Genomic DNA, 22,056 nt, shown 5'->3' with positions numbered 1-22,056 from the left:
CTCCAGTTCTCCCTGCCAACACCAACAGGGCCTGTGCACACACCCAAGGAACTTGGTGAGGCTTTGTCACATTAACCAGCGGCCTCGCACTGAAGACACTCAGAAAACAGCCAGTGGCTTCTATGCTAGGAAACATGTAAGGTGATGTCAGAAACATTTTTCTAAGAAACATCTTTTAATTCCTTTTTTTTGGCAATTGGAGACAGACAAAAGCTATGGATCAAACCCAGAGCCTTGCATATATATGTGCTCTCTTACTGAACTATATTCCCAATCCTGTTATTTCTCTGTTATTAACCATTAAGAGGTTTCATATGAGCCAGGTGGTGGCGGCACATGCCTTTAATTCCAGCACTGCAGAGGCAAGGGCAGGGGATTTCTGAGTTCAAGACCAGTTTGGTCTACTGAATGGTTTCAGGACAGCCAGGGATATACAGAAAAAGCCCTGTCTCCAAAAACCACACACACATATCAGAGGGGGGGGGGGGAGATATGAGGGTAGGCAGGCTTCAGGAGGATGAAGTAGAGATAGGAGAAGCAGTAACAAAAACAACAAATCAGAAAAACTCAAATGCACCTGGAATCAAAGCCTCAGGAGGATGATACAAAAATCAGAAGTTTGAGGCTGGCTACAGCTATATACCAAGAACCCTGTCTCAAAATAAAAACAAAAGCATCACAAAAAAGAAAAAAACACCCAATGGTTATGCATGTGTAGGAGAAACTACCGTTGAGAAACAGTACACCTTAAGGGGTTGATCCTTACTCCTTTAGGTTTCAGACAAGTGAGGGAGTTCATAGTAGCATTAGGACAGCAATACTGTTACTCCATAACCCATGAGAAGAGACAGGGTTCTTAATAGAATATTGAGCAAACACACAGGGAATCTGAAATAAGACGTCTATTAAGCTGGGTAAAGAAAGACAGTGGCACATGGGATGGATGATGAAAGGACAAAAGTGAGATTTTCCACTGATTTCACAACGCTCATAGCAACAATAGGACAGGGCCACCCTAACGGCCTACCCAGTACACTACGAGAATGGCAAAAGGACAGCCACACACTATGTTTTCTGAAGATCCTGCTGTTTCTCTTCTGGGGGGAAGGGTGCTCTGCTCTATGATTCTTTGAAAGTTAACAGTGAACTCCATCAGTCTTAGAAATTAATTTCTGCTCAGATGTGGTGGCACTTCAGTCCCAGCACTTGGTAGGCAGAGTCAGGCAGATCTTTGAGTTCATGGCTAGCCTAGCCTTTAGAGCAAGTCATTGGACAGCCAGGGCTACATAACCCTATCTTTGTAAAAAAACAACAGTAAACTGGCCAGCCATGGTACTGTAAGCCTTAATTCCCAGCCCTGGGAAGCAGAGGCAAGAGGATCTCAAATTTGAGGCAAACATGGTCTACACAGAGAACCCTTGTCTCAAAAAACTGAAGAGATATAATTCAAGCTGGAGAGATGGCTCAGCAGTTAGGAGCACTGATGGTTCTTCCAGAGGTCCTGAGTTCAAATCCCAGCAACCACATGGTGGCAAACAATCATCTGTAATGAGATCCGATGCCCTCTTCTGGTGTGTCTGAAGATAGACAGTGTACTTATATATGTAAAATAAATCTTTAAAAAAAAAGAGATGATTCATATTGTAGAACTTTCACATAAGGTTTCCAAATGATGAAAGACTAGAACTAACTATGACACTGGGTAATGATCCTAAACCCCACTCTGTCTTCTTTGTAATTAAAGTACCCAGTAAACAGAACAGTAAGAAATGTAAAATCAGGTTGGCTGATGAGAAAGATGGCTCAGCGGTTAAGAACACTGGCTGTTCTTCCTGATGTCCTGAGTTCAATTCCCAGGAACCACATGGTGGTTCATAATCATGGCAATGGGATCCAATGGCACACAGGTCTACATACAGATAGAGCACCCATATATTAAATAAATAAATAAATCTTTAAAAAAAGAAGAGAAAAAAAAAAGAAATGTAAAACCATGTCTTAAGAAATCGATAGTTAAACTCAGCCCCATAGGTCTCTGGCACTAGAAAAATTTTACACCTTAAATAAAGATACTAATAAAAAAAAGTCATTTTTCCAACTGAAATGATTTTGTTGTTGCTGTTTCTGAAGCAGGGTCTCACATAGCCCAGATTGGTCTAAAATTCTCAATTCTTTTGACTATCATATTAAGCAGTATCAATCAATTAAGAGGCCATGAAGTATATGCTAATTAAAAAAACTCTAAAAAGGACACTACAGAGGCAACTGCTATAAGAAAGATAATCTTGGGAGTGAGACTATACAAAGAGTCTGAGACAGGGCCAAACCGCTTCAATACAAATTCTTCTATATGTGCTCCATAAATCCTGTGTCTATAGCCCAAATTTAAGATCTACAGAAGTAATAACAATAATAATTATTATTATTTTACTATTATTACTATGATGTGACAGTGGAACCCAAGACTATGTACATGCTAGAAAAGCATTCTATCACTGAGCTACATGCCCAGCTCAGGACCTCTGATCAATATGGCAGACTTAGGGTAATTCTAATTTTTCCAGAAGAGAAAAATTGGGATAATCCCTAAGGAAGACTCTTGAGTAAAGGCTGCAAAGGAGGCTCAGGAAAGACAGGAAACTTGGTAAGCAATATATCCAGATGCTTACGGTTTGGGCTAGAAAATTAGACTGGGGTTTGATTTTGTGCAGCCTCCAAAGGCAGGCACCACTCTGCATAGAACTGTGTCCTGGCTTAATGCAAAGGGGATAGGACATATCTTTAAATAACTATATGTAGTACTTCAAACCTTCTGAAACCAATTGATGTCCTACGCACAAGGCAGTGCCTCAATGTATGTCTTACGCCATTTCTTTAAACATTCAACAAACTCTTCCTTAGGACAAACTGCCAAAGAAACAAATGGGGAAGCTTCCTCTCTAAAGTAATTTCTGACCAGACTAGTCCTAACTGCCTCTTTTTGAAATGTTCTTATCCCTATTCATCCCAGCACTTATACATATACAATCTTTATATACATTGTTTCAGGTTTGTTTTGCTTTGCCACAAAACTAACAAGGAACTAAAAAGGTTCTGATTTCTTTGTTATTACCACAAGGATCAGACTTTGATTGTGCTCAAAGCTCCCCTAACCACCATTGTTTTACATCCTATTATGGAGCCTGCTACAGTTCTGGTACAAACCACTTTAAAGTTTGGTGTGGAGGCACATACCTGTAATCTCAGAACCAAGGAGAGTCAGGAGAAACTCCGCACCTGATCTACACAGCAAGTTCCAGGCCAGAACTAGAACAATGAGACCCCTACCCTTAAGTAGACAGATAAAACCTATCAAAAACTCAACCCTCACATAGAAGCACTAAAGCATACAACCACTGCCCAAACTATTTCTTAGCAACAGTATTCCATCAACAAAAACCACAGCTAACATGTGACAAAGCAAAACAAAACCCACAGATCAAAGAATAATGACTAAAATACCAAATTGATGCTTACTTCCAGCTATCAACCCTGAGATAGGTGCTTAGAATTCCCTCAAATATCTATACTGAAAATCTATGAAGTGGGGGCTGGCAAGATGGCTCAGTAGTTAGTTAAGAACACTCATTGCCCTTCAAGAGGAACTAGGTTCAATTCCCAGCATTCACATGACAACTGACTGTAACTCCAGTTCCAAGAGAATTGACACTCTCACACCAATGCACATAAAATAAAATTAAAAGGGGGGAAGGGACTGGAGAAATGGCTTAGTGGTTAAGAGCAGTGGCTGCTCTTCCAGAGGTCCTGAGTTCAATTCCTAGCAACCACATGGTGGCTCAAAACCATTTATATCAGAAGAAGGATCTGATGCCCTCTCCTGGTGTATCCAAAGACAATTACAGTGTACTTACATACATTAAATAATATTTTTAAAAAGAGACAGAGAAAGAATATATTCTCAGTGATGTCAGTTGTGAGACCACAAGAACCATAATCTTTTAAAAGAAAAAGAACCAAAATTCTTTAAAAGAAAATCTATGAAGGGGCCTTGTAAGTTGACTCAGCAAGTACAGGTACCTCTCTACAAGCCTGACTATGGGGGAAAAGGTGTGGCTTATGTTGAAAGGAGAGGACCAGCTCCAGCAAGTTTTCCTCTGACCCCATACACATATAAATGCGTGTTCCCACACTATATATATACATATATACATACACACACACACACACACACACACACACACACACACACACACACACACACACACACACAAAATGTTAAATGTTAAAGATTTGTTTGTGTGTACGCCTATGTGAGTTTATGTGTTACCATATGCACACAGGTGTCTTGGAGGTCAGAGGGTGTCAGATCATTAGAAACTGGAGTCATAAGGACAGTTGTGAGCTTAAGGATGCTAAGAGCCAAACCTTTCCTTGGGAAAAACAGTAGTGGTTTTAACTGCTGAGCCATCTCTCCAGTTTCAATAGATAAAAATATTTTTCTAATAAAATCTAAACTGAACATGGTGTATGCCTTCAATGCCAGAACTCAGGAGGCAAGGTTGCTCTGGTTAACACAGTAAGCCAAGCCAGCCAAGGCTACATAGTGAGACTATGTCTCAATTAAAAACAAAAAGATGGAGTGGTCAAGAGCACTGACTGCTCTACCAAAGGTCCTGAGTTAAATTCCCAGCAACCACATGGTGGCTCACAACCATGTTTAACGGGACCCAGTGTGTCTGAAGATAGCAACAATGTACTCACATACATAAATAAATAAATCTTAAAGAAAAAGAAGAAGGCCACAAAAATAAATAAATAAAAACAATAACAACAAAAACCTAGGGTTAGAGAGGTGGCTTAGGAGTTAAAAGGAGGCGCCACTCTTTCTGAGGAGTTCAACTCCTCACCTTGGGAGATCACAACTGTCTGTAACTCCTGCTCCTGGGTATCTGACTCCTTTGGCTTATGTGAGCACAGTCCCTTATATACACATAACACCCAACACACATAATTAAAAATAAATTTTAAAACAAGACAAAACCTATATAGTATAGCCAGAAAACACAAAACACCCACAAATTCTTATTTTGAACCCTCCCATCTAGTCAGCAAAAGCCTCTTGTTAATAAGCTATATGGAGAAACCCAGGCTAAGGGAAATGACCACCTCTAAATATTTTTATTTTTTTATTTTTATGTCTACATTTAGCTTGCATGTATGCATGTGCCTCTACATGCATGCCTTGTGCCCATGGAGACTAAAAGAAGGTATGGAATTCCCTACAATAAAACATACAGGTGTTTGTGAGTTGTCACATAGGTGCTGGGAACCTAACCCAGGTCCTCTGAGAGAACAAGTACTTATAACCACTGAGCCGTCTCCTCAGCCTTGTGAATACTTCCTAAACCAGGGTTCCTGGGCAATGGTCACATCAATACTACACAATTTACTACAACTATGTGTCACCCTCTACCCCTATCCTTCACCAACATCAAACTTCCTGAAGGCAAAATAGAGCCAATGCCCCACCTTGCAGAACTGGGGAAAGGGGCTCTAAAAGGGACTTGTCGGACATCCTATGGAGAACAGCCTTCACTGCCTCCCTGAGTCCTCACCAGTCATGGTGGTACAAAAACTCTACCAATATTAGCATTGTCTTCTTGTTGCTAAAATGAGTCCAGACAACAGCAGCGGGCTCAGTGTAGGCACTTGAATCGACTGGATTAGAATTTTCAGCATTGAGCATCAATAGAAACAAGTCAGTAGGCCTGAGATAAGTGAAATCACAGCTACCATAGGAACTTGCACATCACATTAAATGTCAGGGTAGGGGTGGGAAATAGGTCAACATTTCTGCTTAACCAGTTCTATTCCATGTCTTCCTCTCCTGGATAAAGAACATTCTCCTCCTCCTGCCTGATCCCTAACAGGATCAAGAAAGGAATGTCAGGTGAACTTTCCACAGAAGCAGTGACTGAGGGAAAGACTAAGTACAAGGAAGGGGAATCAAGTGGAAAGTCAAACCAAAATCTGCTGAGTAACCTGGATCTACCCTTGGGAAAAGCCATTGCTGATCAAGAGCACCAGTGCTAAGAAACTGTTGCTGGGTTACTACAAATCAGAAACAGGCACACACAGACACCCAGCAGTTTAAGTGCATCTAATGGAACACTGGGGATGCATTATTAGCAACTTAGGGATGATGGCAGTGGTGCTGAGGGAAGAATTCTGTATAGCATGGAAGGAATCTCAGGCCTTTATTGAGTAGCATTTTTGATGGCTGGAAACTATGCAGCGCTACAAGATACCCTGAAAAGGAGAAAGGCCACTCATGGTTTCCTTTTCTAAGTAAGCTCACTGATGGATGGATGGATGGATGGATGGATGGATGGATGGATGGATGGATGGATGGATGGATGGATGGATGGATGGATGCTGATTCTGCATAAGACACTTGCCCTTTAACACTAGTATCTGTGATGACTGCCTCAGTCCAAGAGGGAAAAGGAAAATGTACGGAGCCTGTGGGGAGTGTCAGAGCCCATTATCAGCTTGTTCCAGCTGCGTCAAAAATGTGGCAGCAGGTTAAGCAGACATTCTTAGAAGCAGGTGCTGCTTCCATTTCCCACAGCTGTTTGTGTCTGTACAGGGACAGTTTAGGGCACTGCTAATGATCTGAACCATCTGCTGTGTAAGTCCTAGTAGTCTAGAAGACAGTAAGATAATATCTGGAGGAGGATGGAGCTATGAAAAGCAGGGGCATCTTTTCAATTAGTAATCAAGTCAAACACTAACCTTTAGGCACCCTGCTGTACAATCCAGAACAGATCTAAGCTTCCATAGAAAGGACACTCTATAGGAGCAATTTCAATCCTGCAGTACAACTGGCTGTGGAGGAGGAAGTCAAACGGAAGCATCTGCAAGTGGTGCTCCCACACACATCTATCTGCCTGTCTTTGGCAACAGGAACTCAAAGACAACAACATTTTGGATACCTCTGGAAACAAGAATAACCAAATCCTTGGAAAAGGCGCTCCCCAAACAAGCCTGCAATACAGACTGGGCTAGAGACCTACAGGAGCCTGTACTAGCCCCCACACAGCCGTAAGAAGAGCTGAGGAGCTGAGCATAGGTTAGAATGTGTGGCTCCAGGCAACAAGCAGCAGACCACTCTTGCAGGGACATGTAAGAACAGACACATGCTGTTTTACCACCACTTCCCAGGTAGGTAGGTGGGTGGGTAGGTGGGGGGGGGGGGGCGCCAATGAGCAAGCATGCAAGCTTGTACTCCAGGCTGGCTTAATGCTTAATGTTCTTTAGCCTCCTAAGTGCTGAGATTATAGCTGTGTGACACCACTTCTAGCTTTTCCTGGTAGACACAATAGTATAGAGAACAAAGAGAAATCTGGAAACAAATCTTAAAAAGAAAAAGAAAAGAGGAACAGACTACAGAATGTCCACCAGAATCCTTACTCTGGCCAGCTCTTCCTACAGGCTATGTTGCCTGTGGTGGTTTGAATACGCTTGACCCATGAAGGAGCCTTGTTGGATTAGGTGTGTCACTCGAGGTTCTGGCTTTAAGATCCTCATCCTGGCTGTCTGGAAGCTAGTCTTCTGACTGCCTTCAGAATAAAACTCTCAGCTCCCCCTGCACCATGCCCCTGCCTTGATGATAATCGACTGAACTTCTGAACCTGTAAGCCAGTCCCAATTAAATGTTGTCTTTAAAAGAGCTTCATTGATTATAGTGTCTGCTTATAGAAGTAAAACCCTAACCAAGACAGAAGCTGGTACCAGGAACTTATTAATTTAATAAGCCTGACCATACTTTTGTTTGGGAGATGTGGATTTGGGGTCTTTGGATTTGGAAAGAAATAAGAGAAACAGTGGTGCTGAGGGTGATTTGAACTGTGTAGGCCTACTGGCCCAAGAAGTTTCAATGGAGAATGTTGGTATGTGGCCTAGATACTATTTTTTGTGATTTTGGTGAAGAACATGGCTGTTTTTTTGCCAGAGTCCAAAGAGTCTGCCTGAAGCTAAGGCGAAGAGATTTAAAACAGTCTGGTATAAATTCTCTTGTGTGGTTACTGAAGTTTACTCTTGTGAAAAGGAGCAGCAGAGAAAAGAAAAATATAAAATGTACTGTTCAAGTAATAAAGGGGCACCAGGAAAAGAAATGGAGCTGAATCCTATGTTTAAGGAGACAGATTAAGGGAGTGGTGACTTTGGGGCAAGATCCCACCCAGCTAAGCTTAGGTCCAAGCATGGTAGTACTCACCTTTATTCCCAGGAGACAGAAGCAAGTAGATTTCTGAGTTCAAGGCCAGAATAGAGCAAGTTTGAAGTAGAGAAAAGCTTAAGTCCAGGCGTAGTGGTAAGTGAGACAAGAGCCACACAGATCTCTGAGGTCAAAGTTAATCTACAGAGCAAGCTCCAGGACAATCAAGCTAAGGCAGTGAAAGAGTTAGGAAACAGAAACCTAGTGATAATGTAATAGACAAGGGTGGCCTTGTTCCAGCCCCAGCTAGGAACAGAACTCAGCAGCTTTGGCCATTGTGGCTCTGACTTTAGAGTCAAGAATAGAAGGGACTAATGGGACAGTTAATGCTGGTTAACTGGAGCTAAGAAATTGGCCGAGATTAAGAAAAGACCCACATCACTGAGGTGAAATCTTCTGGGAAGTATTTTCTGAGAGCACAAAGAAGCTGTGTTCCAGAGATAGCCAAGGTTGTACCTTGTGCTGCAGCTGGACTCAGTAATGTGTAAGAATCACCCAGGTGGTACTGGTTTTGAAAGTATAAAGGGGTCATGGAGAGCAGCTGAGGCTTGGCACTGTGAGAGGACAGGAAAGGCCACTTTGATGAAAGTGCCGCCTCAGCTGCAATTGACTGCCCAGAATTAAAGGGGTCATGCAAAGAAGTTGAGGTTTGGCACTATGAAGAGAGCCTATGAGAGGCTATTGGTAAAGTCTAGTTGCACGGAGACCTCGGTGTACTGGAGATGCCAGTGCAATAGGATGACCACCAAGAACTGCAGCATCAGTGGAGTGGAGTCAACCAGTGCCTAGAGTGCTGCAGATGGCAGAAGTGAGGACGTGACTTTAGAGAAGTCCAGAATGTCATGTGTAGATCCCAGACAGTGGAATAAAAGCTGTAAGGTTGAAGTTGCCTTGGATACCCCACAATGTTAGAGATGCCAGTTAGCTGCTGAGGAAGGCTGCTAACACGGAGCCCAGGAGAAAGAAGTTTTTTTGCAGTCAACAAAAATAAAACAAGAATTGGAGATCTGAAGACCATTTTGACATCAGACATGGAGATGCAGAGTTTGGAGTCTGCCCAGCTGCTCTTCTGTCTTGCTTTGGGGTTTACAGTTAAGTGATTGGATGAATCTCAGAAAAGATTCTGAACTTTTTAACATTGTTCAGACTGCTACAGACTATGGAAACTTTTGAAGTTGGATTAAATGCATTTGTATTTTGCTATGGCTAGGTTTGGCCCCCTATGACTCATGTTTGAACAAGTCTATGGGGGCCAAGGAGTAGAATGTGATCGTTTGAATATGCTTGGCCCAGGGGGTGGCACTATTAAGAGGCGTGGTCTTGTTGGAGGAAGAGTGTCTCTGTGGGCATGGGCTTTGAGACCTTTTAAGTCTTCTCCTGGCTACCTTTGGAACAAGATGTTGAACTCTCTGCTCCCCCTGCACCATGCCTGCCTAAACATTGCCATGCTGCTGCCTTGATGATAATGGACTGAACCTCTGAATCTGTAAGCCAGTCCCAATTAAATGTTGTCCTTATAAGAGTTGCCTTGGTCATGGTATCTGTTCACAGCAATAAAACCCTAAGACACTGACTAACTGTTAACCAATACATGCTAAGATTACTCTTATATTTATATTTAGATATTTATATCTTTCATTTACCATAAACATCTAGATAAAACTTCAGGAAAGCAGAACAGCACAGAATCAGACTATGTATGATCTAATGAAACTTATCACATAACAGGCATTTGGAAAGCCAAAGCAAATCTTTACTTACCGGTACTGTGACATCATCATAAAAACTCCAAGCTAAGGCCCATCTCATTGTCCGACCCTGACAAAACTCCGTGAAGGTGACTTTAGGAACCTGAAACCAGCAAACACAGCATCTCACATGGAAATTTTGTTTGGTTTAAGAGAAGGTCTCAAGAAGCTAAGGATGACCTTGAACTTTCTACCTCAACTTCCTGAGTACTGACAATAAAATGGATGATACCGCACTCACCTTCAAACTAGAGCCTCTCTACTACTGTTTATGGCTGCTAACTCCTACTGTTCTTCTGTTAACAAACATTATTTCAAAGGATGGGCATATACAGCTGCCTGATAATCAAAACATAATCTCTAATCCTAAATTTTACTTCTCACCAAATATTAGAATTTATAGATAAACTCAAACAATAAACACCTAGAACAGTTTTCTGGAGAGTCAGTGTAAAATGATAATGTAAAAGTAGTTTTTCTTTATTTCTTTGACAGAGGACTTGGCTATGTGGCCTCAAATTGGCTTCCAACTTGTGGCCCTCTTGCTTCTATCACCCAAGTGCTGGGATCACTCATGTAAACAGCCCCAGCACTGCTTGGGATTGACAGCAGAGCTTCAGGCATGCCAGACAAGCATTCACCACTTCTTTAGCCTTTGTTTGCTGTTGTTTGGAGATATAATCTCATTATGTAGCCCTAGCTTGTCTGCCAACTTGCTGTGGAGATCAGGCTAGCCTCAAACTCAAACCACTTGCTTCTGTTTCCTGAGTGCTGGGATTAAAGGTATATACACCATGCTTGGCCTTTGATTACTTCTTTAAGGACAAGAGCCAATCAAAGTCTGGCCATAAGCAGCTTTGTAATGTCCCTTTGAAGGCACACACTTACCTGCAGACAAAACATTCATACAATAAACAAACAAATAAAAAATTAAAGCACATTTAGCTTTAGGGTATAAGGAAAGCGCTGTACCTAAATTTCATCCTAAGAGGACACACCTGAACAGTAATGACCCAGCCTTACCCCTTGAATTCTCAGCTCTTCCTTCAGTGGAGCCAGACTGCATTTCTTTCCTAGCATACAGCTATACCACCTTTAAAAAAATATCGAGACAAATGATTATAAGCATCGTTCATGAGAACAGAAGCAAGCAAATAATGAGTTAAGTGACACTTAACAATAACTGCACAAATTAGACCGACATGGGCACAGGGGGAGCCCAAGGCAACTTAAAGAACTATGTTGGCTGGAAAATGGCCCCATAAAGAAAGGCTTGAGTTCAGTAACTGGGTGCCATAGTGGAAAGAGAGACTGTGCTCTGACTTTCACACCCACCACTGCACCACAAGTGTGCACAAATTAAAAACTGTAATAAAAACAAACTATTCACAGGATATGATGGCACACATCTTTTTTGTTTGTCTGTTTGTTTTCAGTTTGGTTTTGAACCAAGGTTTGCCCTGTATAGCCCTGGCTGTCCTGGAACTCGAAATGTAGACCAGGCTAGCCAGTACTGCACAGTGAAACCTAGTCAGCAAAAATAAATAAACAGCTAAGTTCTCCAATGCGTATTATATCTGGGAAGAGAGTAAAGATGGCAAGTTCCATCTCCGTTACACACAATGAAGACCATTTTGTTTTAGGGCAGTCATTAATCAACAACAGAAAGGTAGGGCCAAGAGAGATGGTTTAGAACACTTGCTGGTGTTGCAGAGGACCCAGGAACAGTAACCCAGCTCCAAATGGTAGTTTATAACCATCCATAACTCCCAACTGAAGGGATCTGACTCCCTCTCGGGGCTTCCACAGGCACTGCATACACAATGTACACATACATACACACAGGCAGAAACTCAAAATATAAATAAATAAATCTCTGAAAAATAACTAAGAGGCATATAACAACCCTCCCTAGGCACTATATTAAGAAAACATACAATCCATGTATTCTGAACCGCTCTAACAGTAAACACAGACCTGAAGGCATGTAGAGAAATCGGTGAGTTAGTTGAAAGATAAAATATGCAAATCATTTCTTCAGAGTATTCTAGATATCGTGGAAAATAGAGAAAGGATATAGAAGACTGAACTTCAGCCAATGAAAGAGTGATTAGCATGGGAACTGCCTCTTTTGTTGAAAGTGATGAGACTCTGTACAAATAAAAAAAATTATACAAGGTTAAGTCCCGAGGCTGCCAGGGCTTACTGCTCCAAGTGTATTTCCAGCTGCAGTACAGGGAAGGGACTCGCAAACATAGTCCAACAATTCTGCTGATTTGATAAAATGAAGATGAGAGGCCAAAAGATGAAGCACCAAATCAGCAAAGCAAATTTAAAAATATAAATAAAAAAATAAATAATTAAAATTAGATTTAAAAAAATAAATCAATGAAGGCTGGAAAGATGGCTGAGCAGTTAAGAGCGCTCCTTGATTGCTCTTTCAGAAGTCCTGAGTTTAATTCCCAGAAACCACATGGTGGCTCACAACCATCCCTAATGGAATCCGATGCCCTCCTCTGGTGTCTGAAGACAGCGACAGTGTACTTACATATAATAAATAAATACATCTTTAAAAAAGAAAAAAATTAATAAAAAGACGAACTATCAGGTTTGAAAGAGTTAAACCATCACAGAAGATATAAAAATGTAAGGGATACACAGAAGGGGGGGAACTGGGTGAGAAGAGAGACTGAGACTCCCGAGTTCACTAGGATGACTGCAATTCTGACCTCTGCCTCACTCCAGTGTTAGGATTACATGTACCACTATGCTGGGCACGTTCAGTGTTGTGGGCTAGGATTGGACCCAGAGATTTTTGCATTCCAGGCAAGCACTCTATCAATTTACTCACATCCCTAGCCTGAAGAAAAAAATAAACAAACTACTTTTACTATACAATCTCACAACTAGATGAAACAAATTATTCAAAAGACATAACTATCACACTTAAATTCTAGAAGTAGGTATCTCAAATGGTTCTGTACCAATTAAAGCTGAATTTAAACTCAATCTCTTCCTGGCCCAAGTACTTTTATTCAGTACATTTAAAGACAACGTACAGGCCGGGTATGGTGCAAAGCTATAACTGTAGCACTCAGGAAGGACAGCATCAGAATCAAGTCAGTCTCAAGCATTGTTGGATTATATATGAGACTCTCTCAAAAAGAGGGCATGGGAGGGAGGTGCTTACCTATCACACACAAAGCCCTGGACCAAACAGAGCATACCTTTGGGAGGTAGAGGTAGGAGAATCAGAATTTTGAAGTAATCATCCTCTAAATAATGAGCTCAAAAGCTGGCCTTGGCGCAAGGGTGAATATGACCATCCTCCTTGTTTCTAGCCTTATATGTAAACGTGTCTAACAACTACATGCTGGCTACAGTCTCAAGAGATACCCTGTGACAACTCATCAAAATGCAAGTAGAACAAAAAAGGAACAAAGGAAGCTCTGGTTACCCAGGAGACTGTGAGCCCATTACAGCTCTTAATCATGGAAGTAGAGCTCCACTCATTACCGCACTTCACAATTCCTCTGAGATGCTAAGTTTCAAGAAAAATTATTTTGCAATAATTTCTGGCTTGTTGGAGTTGCAAGATTTATACAAATGACTCTCCTACACCTTCACCCAGGTTTACCTATTAACAAGTTCCCCCACGTATTTGTTCTGTATCTATAATAAGCTATTTGGGAGGTAGCTATGAAATATTCCAGAGGCCTAATATTTTGGCATAAACAATTTACAAAAACAGGACATTCCTTTTGGTAACAGCATTGAGCAATTATCAAAATTGGAGAAAATATAATGTTCGAATGATATTATGACCTGGACTGGAATATAGTCAAAACTTGATCAATACTCACTTTCCCAATTATTCCAATCGTCCCTGTATACACACTCCAGTGTGTGGTTGTGCATTTCAGTTATCTGTCATGTCCCCTTAGTCTCTTTAATCTGGAATTGGTCCTTAACAGTTTCAGAGTACCTCTTTTTACTGTGAAGAAACACAGGTTCTCCTGTGTCCTTCTAGGAATATCAGACCAGGAGCTCCTGGGTGGGGGCAGTCCTTGTGGCTTCTCCACTTTAAATTTCCCACTCTTTGAAAGTCAGCTCTCTATGAAGAGATATTCTGAAACTATGTAAATGTTCTGTTCTTTGCTGTTTTTCAATGCTTGGGATCAAACCCAGGGTACAAAAGGTACTTCATTGAAAACTTACTAGTTACAATGAGCATAAAGTACATATGAAACAAAATGTAACATGGAAAGTTTCAATGCATACTATCAAACCTTTAAAAAAAAAATCAAGCACTGACAAAAATATATTCATATAGTTTTATGCAAAAATGCTTTTAAAATCTGTACATTTATCTGTTTTTTAAGATAAAGTTGTTTAATTTAAAATAAAAGGTACTTCATACACACTATACCACTGAGCTATAGCCCAGACAATAATACACTGTTCTTGCAATTTCCCACTGTTGATTTTTCACAGAGATCAATTATAACTATGACAACTACAAAAGGATGACCTTTCTAGCTTCACTGTTTATGGACTTATTCAACACAACACAATTTGGCTTGAGTTAGGTCTTATGTCCTTCTAATATATGTTGTTTGGGGCATTCATTCTTACATTATAAGATTATATTACAAGATACTATAGCCTTGTGTTTATTTTGACTCAGCTCTGTAATCAATTATTTGAAAGACTATAAATTTGCAATTATCATTATAAAGACTGACCCACAGTAAAGCCAACAATAAGAAATTTAAAGGCTTGCAGTGACAATGGCTGTGAGTCCAACACCTCAGTGCACATAAGTAGAGTGCTGGAGCAAAGGCGTACAGTCACTAGAGCAACTGGAGGATGTTTTATCTCAAAATCCACCAGTTAAGCTGACATAAATTCTAAATTGTCATGGCTAAAAATTAACTTTTACATTTTCTCCCTGCAATCTCACGTAGCCCAGGATGGCCACACACCGCAACTGTAGTCTATTTAGAAATGGAACTGCAGTACAGGCCACCGAAACAGAATCAGAAAATCTGCCTTATAAGTAAAACCAAGATGTATAACTTATCCTTCGAGTTCCTTTCAACTGTATAACGAAATATGGTGGCATGAACTAAATTGCTACTGAACATGACTTTAGCCTTCTGAATTTCTGTATATCTTCATAAATAAGAAGAAAAAATAACATTTAAATTTTTTAAAAGATTTATAAGTATGGGTGTTTTGCCTGAATATTGTGCATCATGTACACGCCTGGTATCTTTCTGGGTCAGAAAATTGGAGTTGTAGAAGGTTGTGAGCCACCAGGTGGGTGCTGGGAATGATCTTGAGCCTCTAAGGGAGAAACAAGAGCTTTAAACATTAAGCCCTACCTAAAGAAAAAATCCTTTAGATGCATACAGGGAAGATACTTAGAGATTTTTGTTTTTTCTTTTTCTTTCAAGGCAGAGTCTCTTGTAACAAGGCTGGCCTTGAACCCCTGATTCTCTTACCTCTGCTTCCCAAATGCTGGGATGACAAGGCATGTACCCCACAATTAGCTAAGACACTTGTTTTTAATCTCTTATTTTCATAGAGCCTCAGAATATACACCCTTTGCAGCAGTCTAAAATCAAGTCACTAGTGATTTAGCATGATGATGGTGACAACTCTGCCCGAGTCCTATCCACAGAGAGCTGAACACTTTCTAAATCAACTGTGAGTGGCAGCATTTCCCCCAAATGGCAAACTATCCAGAGACACAATAGCCCTTCTCAGTCAATTTTATACTCCTTATTCAACTTGGGGGCTGCAGTAGAGCCAGATATAAGTAGACCTAGAATATACTAAATAGCTTTCTATTCCTTAGAATGTTTCTTTAAAAACTTGTTTTAAAACTCAAAGACAGTTTCATGAGTTTAAAAGAACTCCCTACCTCCCCACCCCCCAGGGCGGGCAGGCAGTAAACCTCAGCAATAGCTCAGAGAAGGACAAATTCAGAAACAAAAGACTTGTGAAGACACATGCCTGTGGCCTGAAAGCCACTGCCTAAAACTTGTTTCGGTAGTCCAGATGAAAGCCTGTGGAGATAAATGTATAATTTAAAGATCTCCTTAAAAATTAACAGCTCCCTCCCATTAAATTGTAGCCTAAGAGAACCATCTACAGTTCCCCCATTTTCCTGGTTGGTCCAATCTCCCGAAAGTCAACACATGGCCAGACATAGTGGTGCATGCCTCTCCTCCCAATACTGATAAGGAAGAGCCAGTCAGATCTCTGTAAATTTGAGGCCAGCTTAGTCTAGACAGCAAGTTCCAGGATAGCCAAAAAAAAAAAAAAAAAAAAAAACTATATAAATGAGATTCAATTTCAGAGCAGAGAGCAAGAGCTAGAGAGAGAGAGAGAGAGAGAGAGAGAGAGAGAGAGAGAGAGAGAGAGAGAGAGAGAGAGAGAGAGAGAGAGAGAGAGAGAGAGAGAGAGAGAGAGAGAGAACAAAAACCAGCAGATGATGATACAGTGAAATGGTTATATGCCACAGCTAGACCACAATGCTCATATACCTATTTCTTCTTCACATTTCAGTGCTCTACTTCTTCAGGGGCTGGAGAGATGGCTCAGCAATTAAGAGCACTGACTTCTCTTCCAGAGGTCCTGAGTTCAATTCCCAGAAACCACACGATGTGTCTGAAGAGAGCAGCAGTGTTCTCAAATACATAAAATGAATAAATCTTTCTTTTTAGAGACAGATTCATGTATGTATTTGTGCAGACCTGGGGTGGGTTCCTATGCACACATGAAGAAGCCAGAAGAGAGGACGTGCACGGTGTCCTCTGCCATGTTCCACCTATTCCTGAGGCAGGCTCTATGCCTGAACTGGGCAGTTGGTGCTTTCTTGCTAGGCTGTAAACCAGCAAGCACCAGTCAGAGATATACATTGAGAGCTGGTCACAAACAAATAACAGAACACAACAACGAAAATAACCCAAAACACAAAAACATTTGCCTTTTTCCAAAAGGAAGGGATCAGATGGATGAAGCATGAAAACATTATGGTAAGTGAAAGAAGCCAATCAGAAAAGGACTGCCTGACTTCACACAGATGCGGTGTCCAGAGCAGCCAAGCTCAAGGACAGAAGACTGGCTGGAGCTGCAAGACAGGAACAGGGAACTGTTTAAGAGGTGCAGGTACAGCCTTGGAAAACCAAGAGTTCTGGCCCTGCACATTGGAAAATTACCTTGATCCCAGCATTTGGAAGTTATAGGTAGGCAGATCTCTATGAATTTGAGGCCAGCCTGGTCTACATTGTAAGTTCCAGGACAGCCAAGGTTAGAGAAAGAGACTGGCTCCAAACAACTAAAATAAAAACAAAAATACCGAGAGGTCTGGAGATGTGAACGTCCTTAACACTACTCAACTATAGACTGTAAAACGAGTTAATCTGATAGGATAGCGTTTGGAAGCACTGACCACTCTTCTAGAGAACCAGGGTTCTATTCCCAGCACACATATGAATTCACAAGCATTTGTAACTCTACTTCAAAGGATCCAACAATCTCTTCTGAACCCCTCAGGCACCAGACACTCATTTGTTACACATACATACATATGCAGTCAAAAATACCTACATGTTTAAAACAAAAAGAAAAAATAGACTAATATGAGGATGTGATGTAACTCAGTGTGGGCTGTGTGTCTGTCACAGTGAAGCCTTGAGCTCATTCTCTATAAGATGCCCTCTTCCCAATAAAACCTTCTAAAATTATTGAATAGTCAATTTTATTATCCTTTTATGATACACAAAAATAAACAAACACTTTATTTCACAAAACTCAATCCTAGGGTTGAGCACTCTTTATATTTTAGTTACCACATTATTCACCATATTAACAACATGTGGGAGACTGGAAAGTTACAAGAGACAAGCTGTCCTGTATGAGAATCTTTAATGACAGGCGTGTTGTCCAAAATATTTAGCCCTAGCCCATCTCCAAAATGGCTGGTAATGTTTCCCTTCACCAAGTTCTTGACAGTTCAGTGTCCTCACGTCTCTCACTGTTCAGGACACTGAGAAGAAACCTCAACTGCTTCAAGGACTAGATAGCAAATGGATTCTGGTTCATGGGACAGATTCGAACCCATCTGTTTTCTAATCAAAAGCCACTATTTGAGTTGGTTTTGTTCCATCACAGGCCACACTAATGGGAGCAATATGCCATCTGGAATCTTTCTCCCTTTTATTTGTGCAGTCTTTTGAGTGTTACCTACTTTTCAATTCCAGTGATCATTTTTCCTTAAAGTAATATCATTTCTTTAGGATCATATGAGACAAAAGTCCTACTTACCTTAATCTCTTTTTAAGTTGTAAACTGTCATGGATGATCCTTTTGACGAACTCTAGCTCACCTCCCTCTGCCATGATCTCTGTGATGCCTCCTGTATTTACAGAACTAGGTGGAGGTCTCCGAGAGTTCCGAGAGTTTACACCCTGAACAACAACAAAAGCCACCTCCTTTAATGTAATCTACTTATCACTGTGCTATCCTGATGATTTAAAAAAACACACAGCCAGTGGGGGCTGTAGTTTGGTGATAAAGCACTTGCCTAGCATGCGCAAGGCCCTGGGGATTAAATATAAAAACATTTACCTTTTATATAGCCCAATCTGTTGCTTTTCCTTTATGCTTTCTGTCTTGATACCATGGCCAGGAAATCTACCCAAAGATTAAATAAATATTTACTTATGTTTTCTTCTAATACTTTTATGGTTCTCTTTCTTATACTTTAGTATTCAATCCATCCTTACCTCACTTCATACTCACTCAAATGCATCAATGACCTAAATCTAAGAGCTTAATCTATAAAATTCCCAAGAAGAAAACATAAAAGTAAATTTTCATTAACTTGGATTAGCCCATGGTTTTTAGATTTAACATCAAAAAGCATAAGAATAACACAAAATAGATAAATTGTATTTTATCAAAACTAAAAACATTTTCACTATAAAGGATCCCATGGAAAACTGAAGACAAACCACAAGATGAGAAAATGTTTGCAAATCATTATAATTAAAGGTACTCAGGCCTAGGATATGAATATAACAAATCCTTAAAACAGCCAGGTGGAGAGATGGCTCGGTGGTTAAGAGCACTGACTGCTCTTCCAGAGGTCCTGAGTTCAATTCCCAGCAACCACATGGTGGCTCACAACCATCTGTAATGGTCTGAAGATAGCAATAGTGTACTTACATACATTAAATAAATAAATAAATCTAAAAAGAAAGAAAGAAAACAAAAAACAAAAAAAAACAGCCAGGCAATGGTGGTATATGCCTTTAATCCCAGCACTTAAGAGGTAGAGGAAAAAAGATCTCTGTGAGTTTGAGGCCTGCCTGGTCAGAGAGTTCCACAACTGTCAGGAACACAGAGAAACCCTGTTGGTGATGGGGGTGGGGTCCTTAGAACTTAATAGGAATAACCCAATTTAAAAATTGTCAAAATGGAAGGTGAGTGGCACAGGGCTTGTGTAGAATGTACATGGTCCCAGGACTGCTAATTAGAAATCAGTGTAGAACTGTAAGGAGCAGACTAGAGCTGATTAGACCCTTTTACCCACAAAGGGACAGATGAGGGAAAGTAACCAAATGAAATCATTGCATGGAAGAAGGGCAAAGGGCTACTGAGCACAAGAAAAGATGCTACAGTCAGCCAGCACACTCACTGGGGTAGCACACCAAACTACAGATACTAAGAAGTGCTGAGGAGCCTCACACTGTGGCTGGAACATAAGCAGCAGCTAATGCAGAAAGCTGTCTGGCATGCCAGACAGGCAACTTATTAACACCCACCTCAAATTTAAAAGACAGCAAAATAAGAAGATATTTAGGGAGGTAAGAGCACCTGCTGCTCCCAGGACTGTGCAACCAAGCACTTTGGGAAGCCGAAGCTCTGTCCAGATTTTTCAAATGGAGGCAAACAACACTTTTAATAAATGCTACTGTAGAACATGCTGCTTTTTCATAAATTTACACAAAAGCTAACTTTTTAATTATTTACACTGTACTTCACTTTATTTTCTAATCAGGAATGTTAGTATTTCTAATAAATTACTGCTCAAATTCCTGATTATTTCAAAACCTTTATTTTGAGGATGTATTTATTTTGGGCTGGGCATAATGGCATAATCACAGTACTTAAAAAGAAGTCTGTGAATTCCAGTGGCCTGAATTGTGAGGCCCTGTCTAAAAAAATAATAATTTTCTAAAGAAATGTTGTGTGCAAGTGTCTGCACTCATGTTTGTGTACCACTGGTGCCCAAGACCAGAAGATGGTGTCGGATTCCCTGGGACTGATGTAATAAATAGGCTGTGAGCTGCCATGTGGATGCTGGGAACTGAATCCACATCCTCTGCAAGAGCAGTCAGGGTCTTAACTGCTGAGCCATCTTTCTAGTCCCCACACTGAATTTTTAAGCATATTATGTTTTGCATGTTGCAGTGCTAAGGTTTGAAGCTAGGGCCTCTCACATACTAGGCAAACACTCTACCACTGAGATACATTCCTAGCCCTCTCCTTTAAATTTTGAGAGGGCGTCTCACTCAGTTGCTTCAGACAGGTTTAAACTTACTCAATTCAAACTAGCCTAGGACTTGCGATCCTTCTACCTCAGCCTCCCATGTACTGGGAATTACAGATCTCCACACAACAGTTTATTTATCCAATAGATTTTGTTCAATATCTAAAGGCAAATACATTTTCAACATTCAGCCATTTAATAACTATCAAATGGCAAAAAATAGCAATTTTTGTCCCTAAAATTGACAAGCTCAGTTCAATTTTAAAAGTTCAAAGTTTAAGGACTGGAGAGATGCCTCAGTGATTAAGAACACAGGCTGCCCTTCCAAAGGACCTAGTTCCAGTCCTAGCTCTCACAGGGTGGCTCACAATAATGAAACCCAAGGGCTAGTCCCTGAAAATTCCCAGCACACATATGGTGCACAAGCATAAAGGCAACACACTCATAAACATAAATAACAAATTTAAAGTTTAAAAATGGTTTTAGCCAGGCAGTGGTAGCACAGGTCTTTGGCCCCAGCACTTAGAAGGCAGAAGCAGGCAAATCTCTGAGTTCTAAGTCAACCTGATCTACAGAGTGAGTTCTAAGAAGAAATAGCAGAAAGCCAGGCTAGAGTCAACAGAAAATTAGAAACAAAAGCCTTGGCTTTTATATAGTATGAATTCCTTGACCAAACTGCTCCTGAAGCCTTATTAACTGAACTTCTCAGCTACATAAATTAACTGTTTAACTGGAAAGTCCATCTGTACTGGGTTCACAAATGCCTGAAACCAACAGCATTTTAAATTATACAGTCTCTAAAGAAAAACTGCCTTCTACTTTTATGTCTACAATAAGGTAAAGATAGCTAAGCAGTTGGTAACTTTAAAGATACTTTACCTTGGCTTCCAACTGGTTGGCAAAAAAGGGAGGGTTGCACATACAGAAGTCATAGACTATTTCGGACTCTTCCTTAAGCGCATCCATCAGGAGTGTCTTCTGCGGTACTTTCACCACTAGGGAGAGGAAGAGGACTGTTAGTTATGATTTATTTTATAATGTCTTTAAAGCAATTGCACAAAACAATACACAACCAAGAAGCAAAATGATGGCAAACCTGAGTATAAAATTCCTTCACTCTACTCCCAGTGAGAGGCAAAACCACAGAAATGGAGAGTTAAAACAGATGCATTAACCTTATCAATGTGCCTCTTAACAACACGTGTTAACACTACTAGGAAAAGTCTTTATTCTTTTCTAAAGAGACACAGTAAAAGCTCACCTTAATAAAACAAAGTTTCTCTCCTAGAATTCCTCCTACTCTTGAGTTCTAACTTTTCTGCAATGAATTTATGTTCATTCTACTAAAAACTAAATTATATTTTAAAAATAAGTAAAAGGAACTGGGGAACAGAAGAGCACACGTTGCTCTCCCAGGACCCACGTTTGGTTTGCTGCACAACCATCTGTAAAGGGATCAATGC

At 40.5% G+C, this 22,056-nt stretch overlaps 1 protein-coding gene across 3 annotated transcripts in view; it reads right to left on the bottom strand.

The window, feature by feature from the left end:
- METTL16 (methyltransferase 16, RNA N6-adenosine) overlaps positions 1 to 22,056 on the bottom strand; it is a 42,044-nt gene that overhangs the window by 2,866 nt on the left and 17,122 nt on the right. For 2 of the 3 annotated variants that reach the window (XM_080922783.1, XM_080922784.1), the window contains exons 5-9: positions 21,473 to 21,588; positions 18,364 to 18,506; positions 12,004 to 12,177; positions 11,050 to 11,119; positions 10,040 to 10,129 (exon numbers count right to left, since the gene is read on the bottom strand). In XM_080922783.1, the coding sequence (XP_080778909.1) occupies positions 10,040 to 10,129; positions 11,050 to 11,119; positions 12,004 to 12,177; positions 18,364 to 18,506; positions 21,473 to 21,588 (593 nt within the window). The remainder of the gene's footprint in view (positions 1 to 10,039; positions 10,130 to 11,049; positions 11,120 to 12,003; positions 12,178 to 18,363; positions 18,507 to 21,472; positions 21,589 to 22,056) is intronic. The other variant, XM_080922785.1, reaches the window with a different exon arrangement.

The sequence above is a fragment of the Micromys minutus genome (genome assembly GCF_963924665.1).
Source record: "Micromys minutus genome assembly, chromosome: 10".
In the NCBI taxonomy this organism is placed as follows: domain Eukaryota; kingdom Metazoa; phylum Chordata; class Mammalia; order Rodentia; family Muridae; genus Micromys; species Micromys minutus.
This window is presented reverse-complemented; position numbering and strand designations above follow the sequence as displayed.